Source organism: Fukomys damarensis, unplaced genomic scaffold, assembly GCF_012274545.1.
Source record: "Fukomys damarensis isolate Sample0158 unplaced genomic scaffold, DMR_v1.0_HiC HiC_scaffold_19, whole genome shotgun sequence".
Taxonomy (NCBI): domain Eukaryota; kingdom Metazoa; phylum Chordata; class Mammalia; order Rodentia; family Bathyergidae; genus Fukomys; species Fukomys damarensis.
Window position 1 is genome coordinate 48,865,139 of NW_022900931.1, and position 11,674 is coordinate 48,876,812.

General features: G+C 48.7%; 1 protein-coding gene across 1 annotated transcript; it reads right to left on the minus strand.

The window, feature by feature from the left end:
* Nucleotides 1-1,210: 1,210 nt before the first annotated feature.
* On the minus strand, nucleotides 1,211-11,666 carry Ackr1 (atypical chemokine receptor 1 (Duffy blood group)). Its single transcript, XM_010608082.2, has 2 exons — nucleotides 8,022-11,666; nucleotides 1,211-7,599 (listed from the first exon to the last, which is right to left on the minus strand). Exons 1-2 carry the CDS (start codon nucleotides 8,040-8,042, stop codon nucleotides 6,604-6,606), a joined length of 1,017 nt encoding a protein of 338 aa, XP_010606384.1. The 5' UTR covers nucleotides 8,043-11,666; the 3' UTR covers nucleotides 1,211-6,603.
* Nucleotides 11,667-11,674: the final 8 nt, after the last annotated feature.

Genomic DNA, 11,674 nt, shown 5'->3' on the forward strand with positions numbered 1-11,674 from the left:
TTTCCCCCTGCCCTCCCTCCAACCCCTCAACCCATCCATACTCTTGGCTGCCAATCTTAACTGGGTTTTATTTTTAAGGTAGGGGTTATATTATAAGCAGCATGAAAAATCCTGCTGAAGCTCATTTTCTGGTGTTATTTTTTGGGAAATACAGCAATAAATTCGAGGCCAGCTCAAACTATATAACTAGACCCTGTCTCAAAAACAAAAACAAAAAAAGATTTTTTCTAAATTTTAAACATGAAGACCACCTCTGGGAAATATACTAAAATGTAAGAGGTTTGGGGCAGGGAGGGCATTTGAAGAAAGGCAGATAGAAAATTTATTACCATAGATATTCTCTCCCACCTGTGAAACTGAGCTACAGGCAGGCATGGCCCAAGTATACATAAATAAAATAATCATTTAAAAAGCAGACACAAGACCAAGAAACCAGATAGCCAGGATAGTTTCCTGATGCTTGCTTGAAAGTGGAAGGAGCCCTATGTCCACTGGCCTCTCCCTGGATGAACAGAGTAAACCTCTCTAGAAGCAGTTTGTGTGCTGGGGAACTGTAAGATCTTTGGAATCAGGTCCCAGGTCTGAACCCCAGCCATAACTTCCTAGCTCTGTGATCTCGGTTAAGTTACCCTAGCCCTCAGTACATCATTTTTTTTTTTTTCTGAGACAGAGTCTCGCTATGTAGTTCAGACTGGCCTTGAACTCACTATGTAGCCGAGAATGTCCTCAAATTTACTTCCATTCTCCTGCCTCAGCCTCTGGAGGGCTGGGATTATAGGTATGCACATCATTCCCAGCTGCACATCAGTATTCTTCACACACATCAGTATTCAGTAACATGGGAATGGTGACAGAATGATTCTGTGACTTCCTAGAGTTGGTTAACGTCTGAATCAGATAACACAAAGATCCAAGAACAGTACATACGATGCTTAGCATTAGCTATTTTATTCCATTATCTGGAAAATGACTGGGAGTTGATGCAGCTAGGTAGTAAAAAGAAGCAGTAGAACTCAGCCTTAAAGAAGATCAAATTTGAGTCATCTGCAGGAAAATGGATAGATCCTGACACCAAAATGTTAAATGAACAAACGAGAAACAGGATGGATGTTTGCATGGATTCTCTCACATGAGAAACCCAAAATATAATTAATTTAAAGAGTAAAATAAAAGAGAAGTAGTAGGAAACAAGGAGACAGAATCTTTGAAAATGGGAAGGGGACCTAGGAAAGGAAGGAGAGGGGAGGGTTTGAGGAAGGGGAAGTAAAAATGATCATAATGAAGTATGTACAAATATCAATCCTCCAAGGTGAATGGAATCATTATGTATTATAAACCTATACCCACAATAAAAAATATTTCGTTTGAATAAAGCAAGGAATCAAATGCTGGAGGGTTTAAGGTCCAGTGGGTAGAACAAGCAAAAACAATGACTAGTGTAGAGAACTGTGAGGAAAATGACACTTTCTCTCTCCAAGTCCTCCTGGGCGACCCTCTCAGTCACACAAGTAACTGGATTTGGCAGTGGGATAGGTGCTGACCAGGGGCTGTAAAACAGAAACCTGGCCTGAGAGGTCTTGGAGACTGAGGGCTTTGGGAGTTTCCCATCTACTCTTCCATCCAAGTATATCCAGGGTTGTTCAGAAGGGAACTGGGGAACTTGACAACCACAGAAGAAAGGAATGAAGTGAAGGAGGGAGGGAGGGAGGGAGGGAGGAAGGTAATAGAAGGGAGCAGATGGGTCCAGGGAGATGCCACTGTCTTACATTGTAATTCATTTCTACACCTGCCAGTACTTCTCATAGCTCTGGAAATTAGTACAATTAATTGTGATACATCCTTCAGTACTTTAAAGGGTTAACCTATTTACCCAGAATTGAATAAAGATAAATTGCCACAGCGGGGAGACAAAGGCCAGAAGGTGAGAGAAAGAAGTGGTGCTTAGAGATAAGGAAGGGGTAAGGCTGGCAGGAGCACTAAACTAAATCAAAAAAATAAAAATAAAATAAAAAAATCAACATGGAGGCTGAAATGACCTTCAGGTTCAAGAGCATGTGGGCCTCTCCTGAGGTGCAGTTGGACTTAGAATTTGAACACTTTATCCTCAAACTTTGGGGAGTGTCCTGTGACTTTCTCTTCCTCCAGAATGGATGAAACGTGACAGTCATTCCTCACCTTTCCTTGCTGTCCCAAGCCCGGCAGCATCCCAAGGAAAAGGAAACATCGAGTCTCCATTTGGTCAAGAACCACGATGAAGTCCCCCAGCTCTGTCAGCCCTAAATTGACACCAAACAAGGAAGGGCCAGGGATCCAGAAATCTTGTCCTGACAGTCCTTCAGTTTCTTCAGCCCCAAAGGACTGATGACACAAGAGTGATACCCCAGGGGACTAGGGGAAAGAAAGTCATTTGTTCACCATTCTCTGCAGCGATTTTTGACTTGTTTGTTCTTCTTCTCCATTGGATCATGATGCCTCATTACTGGGGAATCTTGCTTCATTTGTATGAAATTAATTGATTCACATATTTATTAAATGTTTACTGAGCTCTGACTATATGCCAGGAAGTGACTTGATCTCTTATTCTCTAGTGTTGGGAGGAAAGGGTGGCCAGGCAATAAACTGGGAAGCTTGTAGGAGAATGAGCAAAGCAGGTTTAGCATGGGATACATGTTTTGGAAGCAGCCTCATAACAAATGCATACAGGGGTGTCTGAGCTATGTTCCAGAACACAGCAGGAAAGGGCAGAGTTCCAGGAGTCCATATTTGCATGAAGACTCCAAAAATAAGAAGGTGCTAGCTCATCAGACAGAAAGCACAGGAAAGAGAATTCTGGACAGAAGAGATATCAAGTGCAAAGGCTTTTCCCATGAAAAAGAGGCTTGCCCTTTGAAAGGATGAAAAAGTTGCTGCTGGGCACAAAGCTTGGTGAGGAAGGGGAAGAGCCAAGCTGTTGGCTGATCCTAGTCATCCTGTGGGATAGTACAATGTGCTTGGGGCTGACTGAGTGCAGTAGGAAGGAACCAAATGCCAAATCTGGTCTGTCTGAAGGCAGACCCTATCACTTCTCGGCCTTTTGGCTAAGATCAAGTGAAGACAACCCCTATAACTGTCTCCCTATCTTTATTCCCCACTCCCAGGCATTAGTACTACCCAATTTAGAAAGACAAAACAAAGCTTGAGCCATACGATCAGAAAGATGGAAGATGCAGTTTGGAGCTACATACAAAATATTCTTCCAGGACACAGAGACTATACCAGGAAAGAGTATAAAAATTACCCTTTAGAGGGGCATAGATGGGTCTTGAGACATTATCTGGGAAATCTTAAGGAGCAGGCAACTTAAAATGCCTCTAAATGTTTAGGAGCATACAGAGAAAAGGTTGGAAGAAAGCCAGCAAAAGAGAAGTCAGGACTCTTGCACTAGAAACCAAGTTTGCAAATGACCAGGAAATGAATACTTGGGAATTATAATGACTTAGTACTTTCATTTATAAAGACGTGTCTACAAGATTTCCTAAATATAATGTGAAATGATGCCGGAGATATTATCCTAAACCATAGTCCCTAAATTCCTCTAACCCAGTGTTCTAGCAGATGTATCCTAGAGGTTTCCTCTTGCTTTCATCAAGTAGTTGCAGGAAAGAAGAAAGTTAACATATTTTTGCCGAACTGACTTTTAAAAACTCCCAAATTTTTGCCCCTCCAGGTGCTCCACACCCCTCCTCCCCAAATCACTGAGATGTCTAGTGATGATTTGGAAGGACTCGGACTTGTTAATTAACCTAAACAGTCACGTTCATCTGAAAGGTACATTATTGTTAATTAAAACTGCGATTCTCCTTGTGCCCAGACGGCGGGCTGCTGTTGTCAGAATAATTAGATAGCAAATGGTGGTTTTCATGCAAATCCTTGGCAATTTGAGTTGGCCATGAATTGGGTTTGAAATCCCAGTGAAGTCTTCAATCAGAATTCCCCAGAGAGTGACAATGGGACAGAGATGATATAGGAATGGGAGACTGGGAGAGAGGCCACAGCCTGAGCTATATGAAATATGAGTCTCAATGTGATGTTCAAACTTCCCTCAAGAAATGAGTCCCTTTCCTTAATGCAAATCAACCCTCCCCAGGGCTCTGTGAGTTCCCAGGAGCTTACTTCCCTGACTCTCATCTTTCTGAGAGGAATTTTTTTTTTCTTAGCCAGGAGGGCCAATAACTCATATACAGCTAAAGTCCCTGCCAACCTTCAAATTAAATTCTTAAGGATGCTAAGGAAACAGGATTTGTATTCCTGAAGAGTTACAGAAAAGACGCCAGATTCAGACCAATTTCATAGAGGTTGTTGGTGATGCAGGGAGTCAAAAGGCCGTGGGTAGCAGGCCTCTGAGGAAAGCATTCGAGAAACGACTGAGGCCAGGATTAGACTTAAGGAAGGACTGGCCAGATGCAGCACAGATAATGGCAGGGAAAGGGAAGCCCCTGGAGGGACCCAGGCAGGGCCAGCAGGGTGGGAGCAGGAGGAGATCACTGAGAGGATACTTGTCTCCCGCCCGTTCTGACCTCTTATCAGCTGTAGGCGCCTGCCGCTGCTTTTTCTTTGTGAGGGATGTGATAGACTGTTTCCTGGGAGTTTGGGATCTCTCTCCGTGGACTCCATGAGGAGATTCTATCTGGAGGCACAGGCGGAAATGGATAAGACCACCCCAGTGGTCTTAAGCGAAACCTCCCTGCATTAGGTTGACACTGGAAGATTCAGGGAGTCAACAACGGCCCTTCCTCCTTCTCAACTAGGTCAGCCTCTAAATTCAGTCCCTCGCAAGGGAGGAGAACAACGTCTGGTAGGACTGTGAGACAGGAGGGGTAGTTTTGAAAGGAGACTGAAAAAAAAAAATGAAACACTTAAACACTAGGATGTACTGGCCAACTGTGGTTGAAGACCTGCGTGTAATTTGGATTTGTAAATTTCTTCCTTTCTCTTCATTTTCTTTTTCTTCCTTTCTGTTTCAGAATGTCTCCCTGGTCTCAATCCTTCCCTAAATCCCGCCTTTCATTTTGTGATGCACCAATCAGGAGCTGAACCTGGCGGTTGCGAAGAGACAGGAGGTGGGAGATTTAGAGGCTTCCTCAAGCAAGGCACCCACTCCGGTGAAGTCCGCACGCCTTTTGCATCCTTCTGCCTAAGATATTGTAAGTCATCTCTGCGCCCCTGCAGCATGCTCCTGCTTACCCACTAGCCCTCTGAGTCACGCAGAGCCCTTGAGGCAAAAGTGCTAGGGAAGACATATCTTTGAACCATGACAATAACTAGAATCAGGTGAATGCACTAAGCACTGGCTCAAGCTTCCCCAGGCTCTAGTTGGGTTGGAGAGAGGAACTTTGGTTGTGATCTTTTCTGGGTAGAGGGTGGGTTTTTTTGTTGGCTCTAGAGGTTGTGCCCCACATCAGAGAGACTTACTGCCAATCATCACGCAAATTCATCAGGGGAAGGGCTGAAGAAAAGCCTCCACAAACATGAGTAAGCAGCCAGAAAAATCCGTTGGGAAAGAAAGTGGCTAGTAGATCAGGATACAGTGTGGGAAGTAGAAGGAAACATTTATGTGGGGAAGAAAGGTTTATTTCAGGAGCTGGGGTCTGAAAGGGAAATTTGAGGCATTCCAGGCAGAAGATGAATCAGATTAGGTCCTCTCCCTCTAAGTTTCTCCGCCCTTCATGACTTCTTGGCCTTGCTTCCCTCTACATAGCCTACACAGAGAAAACTGGACCTCCAAACCAGAGTGAAAGAACTCATTTGGGTAAGGTGTGAGTCATCAACCTTGCTTCCCTGCCGGGAGAACAGGGGAGGGTGCAGAATTTAATAAGGAGAGGGCGTTGAGGAAGGTCAGGGTGCACACACTTATGCATGGCATCAGACACTGACACTCACTTACAAGCATGCATTTAACATGGATGTGGGTTTTAACCCTGAAAGGACAGATGCACATGTGAATGTGTATTCGTGTGCACATGGGAATCAGGGTCTTGCCCAAGAGTGAACCTGCAAAAGCTGACTCATAGGAAACTGCTGTCTGGGTTATCTTGGTCTGTGTCCTGAACTAAGAAATGCCTCCAAGGATGATTTGCCCACCTCCCTCACAACACTCTGAGCTCTAAAGAAAGCCAGAGAGAGGACAAGATGGGGAGGGAAGCTGGACACTTTGCACACAGAGAGAAACCTACTGCTTCGGGTTTTATTGTCATTCTTCTGTGTGTCTCTCTCCAGTTTCTACTCTTATTCTGTTTGTTTTCTGTCACTGCTTCTCTTCTTTAGTATCCTGTTAAGAAGCGTTGTCTTCTAGTTTTGGTAGTGTGCAAGAGGCTCCTCTTTATCTCCATGCTGGAGAAGGCACCTCACACCTCACAGAACATCTGTGTGCTCTGAGAATGTTTATAAGGCACTTTCTCCCTGAGGTCAGCCAGAGAGACAGAGGCCTACAAGAAGACACTAGCATGAAACATCTTTCTCACTCCACTCTCCTGTCTCTCCTCCTCACCTCTAAACAAAATAAGAGATTACCCACTTTATTAAAGCAGCACAGACTTTAATTCAGGTTGACAGGTGGGAGAAGAGCTAGATTTTGCCTCCAGTGTTGTCCAGATGAGAAGACTGTCTTGTAGAGAGGGGCAGGGAAGGAAAGGAAGACTGAGTGGCTTGGTGGAAGAACAGGGCCAGGAGCAAAGGGGCAGCTACACAGTGCAATATGGCCAGGACTTCGGCCAGGTGCAATGACAGATCCAGAATCTGCTGGGCCAGACAGTTTGGCAACAGCAAGACTTTGGCCCTTACTAGGGAGTCAAACCCCAGAACCACTCCATGAGGCCACCAGAAAATGAACCACATCCACAAGATGTCAATCCAGGGACCTGGACTCCTGCCCAATGCCCTCCTCAGTCCCTTGGCTCCCAACAAACCCAGGGGCAACAAGCTGAAGATAGCAAAACAAACCACAGCGTGCATGGACTGCAGAGTACCCAGACCTCTGCTGTAGGACAAGGTGCAGAAGCCAGGAGTTATATCACTGGCAAGAGTGACTGGTAATCCTAATAGGGCAGCCACTCCCCAAAGTCCCATAATGAGCCCCAGGGTGAGGCCTGGGATCTGGCCTGTGCCCAGTTTGGGTCTCAGGCAAGCATGACACCCTATCAGCAGAGCTTGAGCAAAGGCTGAGCTGTACCAGATCCAGTAGCCCAAGCGGCACAAGATAGTGCTCTGGGAACTATTGAGCCCTGGTGCCAGGATGGGCAACACGATGCTGAAGAGGCCAGTGCCTACGGCCATCTGTGCCAAGAATGACCAGGCAGGGTAGAGCTGCCAGTGGAAGAGAGGTCTCAGCAGCCCAAAGAGGACAGCTCCACTGGCCAGAATACCCAGAACACTGGAGAGGATAAAGAAGGGGAACGAGGATTCATCCAGCAGGTTACAGGAGTGGCAGGGCGCAGCAGAATCCAGCCAGTTGTAGTCTTCGAAGTGTCCATAGGTGGTGTTCTCACCGTTGGAATAATTCCACGAATAGTCTCCCAAATCCAACTGACTTTCATTCATGTTGAGTGAGAAGGAGGGCTTTACCTGGAGGCAGCCAAAGGGGGAAATCAGAGACCTCCCAGACCCCAGGGAGGGCAGGAGAGAGGTGAGCGGGAGAGCTGGGAAGGCAAGACATTGTGGGGACACAGTGGGATGGTGCAAAAGGACAGAGCAGGGAGCCTGAGGATTGGGGTAGCACAGAGTGCCAGGCAAGCCAGAGAAGAGCTGGGAACAGAGGGCAGGTAAGGAGGAGCTTTCTGCCTGGAACTGGCTGAAAGGAGAGGGAGAGGAGAAAGAATAGGGCAGGAAACTTGGGCAAGGAGGACAGAAGGGAAAGAGATTTTAAATGCTGGAACAAGGAAGGAAAGAGCTAAGAGGTGAGGAGAAAAGGAAAGATATATAAAGACCTGGACTGAGGAGCAAATAGGGAACCATGGGGCAAAGAAGTGAGGGGCTGCGGCTCTCACCTGTTTCAGGCAGTTCCCCATGGCACTGGGGTGCAGGGCAGGCGGAGAGAAGGGCTGGCAGCTCTGTCAGTGGCTGTGGCTTCTCGATAAGTGCCAAGGACTAATGAAGGCCCTTGGGTTCTGGGCAGGGCCATGTGGCCGCAGTCAGGAAGCCCTACCCCACACCCACTGGCTACCGAGCCTCAGGTCAGCCTGGGCACCAACCCGGGGCTTCCTGTTTTGAGATTGGACTTGACGGGGTCAGGAGGGTCTCGGGAAAGGAACACAGCAAGGACCAGATGGCAGGCATTTTCCCGAAGGTGGAGAGGAAGACACCAGGAGACTTTCCAGCAAGAGAGGCTTCTGCAAGTTCAAGGAAGTAAGAGGGGCCAGGGGTGACTGGTGAGGCAGAGATAAGAAGGGTGCTGGGAAATTGAGGTGAGAAGGCAGCTGATGACGGCCACTTTCCCCATCCCTTAGAACGGGAGCCAAGCAAGGTCAAGAGGGCTGTGCGCTTTGGGAAGGAAGGTGCGTCCATGGTGCCACTGCGGTTGGATCTGTGCACGCGTGCATGCTCCTTGGTGGGAGCGCTGCTTGTATCAGGGCGGGCAGAACGTAAGTGTTTATCTGTGTGCCCGTGTTGGGTATCAGTGGCACACACCCGAAAGTTGGGTGCTAGGCGGTGCCCGGTGTGCATGCTGCTATCTGGAATTATGGGTGTTTGGATGAGAGGGGGAGGGAGGACTGCTGAATGCGATGATGTCACTTCAGGGAGCGATTGGGCATTTGCCTCACCACCTATGGGCGCCATGAATGCATCTCCCATACCAAGCAGAACACATGGTCTGACACATTAAAGTAGGCTCTGGGGGACACTGGGATAGCGTATTTTAAACTGGGACTGTTGCCTATGAGGTAATCTCTATTCATATTTCTGTTGTGGGACGTAAAGGCTCTGCAGCTGTTTCATCGGCCTGGCGTCTTAGCATAATGGGAAGTTTCTCTTGGGGAGTGGAGCTGCTGTTTCCCTGGACAGCAGGCACAAGGGGCACCAGTCCCACAGGCCTCCTAAACCAATATTCTGCTCTTCGGTGGCCACACCCCTGCTGCTGCTCTCCCAGGGTCTCTGCTATGGCCTCACCGACCTCTGCATTTTATTTTCTTGGCTGCAGAGACATAGCCTGGGCTTCCAGAGGGGTGAGCTTAGTGTAAGTGGCAATAATGAGATATAGTGGGGGAGGAGACACTTTCATTCCTTGAAGAAAACATGAGATATTTTGACCCCAATTCTGTGCAGGACATTGTTTCATTCACACAGGAGTGCCTGGGGTGCAGCACCGCAGATCCAGGTGTGAAAGGATAGGCCCCTCGTAGAAATTCTCTCTTCTCTCCCAGGACACCGGGTCCAGTTTCAGCTTCAACATGGAGTGGACTGAAAAGTGAGTATGGCGAAGGTCTGGTGAGGCTCTCTTTCCTGGACAGTGCCGTTGGTTTCTCCTCCTCCATCCCAGCATCCTTCAGCATTGAGCAGAGGGGACAGTCAGATGCCCCACCCAAAAACCTCTCTGGAAAGCAAGGTCCCAGCGAAACGGGGTGGAGACATTTAGCTCCCTTATGGGAGAAAAGCAGGCCAAGGATGCCATGACCCTCAAGGTGCCTGGTGCCAGGGATACCAGAATGGCCCTTATGTACGTGCAGCCTGGCAGCAGTAAGAGCAGCAGAAAGGAGGCAGCCGAACGACACGAATAATCCAGATATATTGAGGGTGGCCCTCTGAGATTAGCACAGGAGAGTTAGAAAGATTATAAAGATACACAATCCCTGCTCCCTTCCCCCACCCCCGCCCAAGGACAGACGCACAGCACAACGGCCCTCGCCCCCCCACCCCCAGTACAAATATGGCTTCTGTGTAATATGGACAGAGTGGTTCAGCTCAAAGAGGAAAAGTCTTTTTCCCAAAAGCGAGTGCTGGGAGACAAGGAACCCAACGCTCCCTTGCTGCTGCAAGAGGAGGAGGCCCTGGCTTAGATGAGGGGCTGCCTGCAGTGCCCAGGGCCCTACCCGGGTGGGGGGGCGGCTAGAAGATTCACGAGGATATTTTACCTGAACAGAAGGAGTGGGCAGAGCCGCTGGACTGCAGCTGCCCTGTGTTGCATGCCCATTGTCAGAGCAGGGAGGACATGCTGCTGGAGCAGGGGAGTGTGATGCTAAGAGCATCCAGGATCTGAGGTGGGCAGGCCAGCAGGATGGGGAGGCTGAGCAACCTCATCTCCACGGCAACCAGCTCGGTCACAAGAAGGAAGACAGAAAACCAAAAGCAGGGATGGGAACCCAGCCCTCTGTGTGTAGATGATGGGAAATCCAGGGTCAGTGCCAGGGAGAGGCCTGAGGGGTGCATAGCAAAGGCTGTGGCACTGGCTCCATGGTGTGGAGATGGGGAGTCGAGGGAGGGCTGAGTGCTTCGTGTTTCAGGGAGCGATGAAATGCACACCTGGGACTCCTCTCTCTGAGACGGGCCTTGAGGGTGGCATGGAGCGACATCGAAGGTGAGGTATGAACCCTGACTAGGATCCTCCACTCGGTCTCCTGTCCAATCACCCGTCCACCTGCTCAGGATCCTTGGGCCTTGGGCCGCCTCCTCAATCACTGTCTGCATCTCACTCAGACAGACAGAGACAGACACACACTCATAACACTTGCACATACACGCACATGCACGACTGCACACACACACATGCACACACGGAGTTCACATTATCCCCTTTGTTTGGGCAGGAAACAGCTCAGTGCGGTGAAGCTCCTTTTAGTATTTTTGTTGTTATGTCTGCCTGGCTGCTGAGGGAGGAAGGACAGAGGGCTGGCATGGGGGACGGAGGGGGAACGGGCAGGCGGCACAGGTTGGAGGAAGAGTTGCTGAGCAATGCCATGAAAGGAGTGGTTGCCGTGCAACAGTCCAGGGGTCTTGGGTAGGAGTGAGGGGCCCCTCGGTGGCAGGGGAAGCAGACACAGTTGGGCCCCAGAGCAGCGCCTCTCCCACAGCTGCTGGAGCCAGGAGGGGCAGCCAAGCTCTGCCGTCCCCTGGGGCAGTTTCTGTGAAAATGGTCTGGCTCCATTCATTGTAGGAGGCAATGGGTGGAAAGAGCCACGTCCACCATCCTCTCTCTCCAAATCTAAGCTTCTTCGCAGGGACCCACATCCATGTTGAGGCCCTGGGTCCCCCCATTGGCTGCACGCTGTGTGCGGGTCACATCTCTTCTGGGACTCTCCCATTCCGATGGAAGCAGGTGCCTGGATGACACCTGTCTCCCTGCCCACAGCTTGCAGTGTGTGGCTTGCAGAAGAAAGCCACCACTAGCCTCTGCTTGCAGCCCTCCTGTTCCTGGGTTCCAGGAGAAGTCTAGGAAGCTGCTCTGTGGTGGGGGATAAATAGCAGGGCCAGGAGAGCCCCGACTTCCAAACCAGCCCTGCTCCTTACCCCTCCACCTTTATTCTCCTCCTAACATTACAGGTTCTTCTCTTTTTTTTTTTTCGCTTTTTTTTTTTTTTTTTTTTTTTTTTTTTTTTTTTTTTTTTTTTTTTGCTTTGCTTTCTTTACCCCAGGGCTCCTGCCTCTCCAACCTGGAGACAGATTTGATTTGGGATTGTTACAAAAATAATAATAACCCAAACGCACA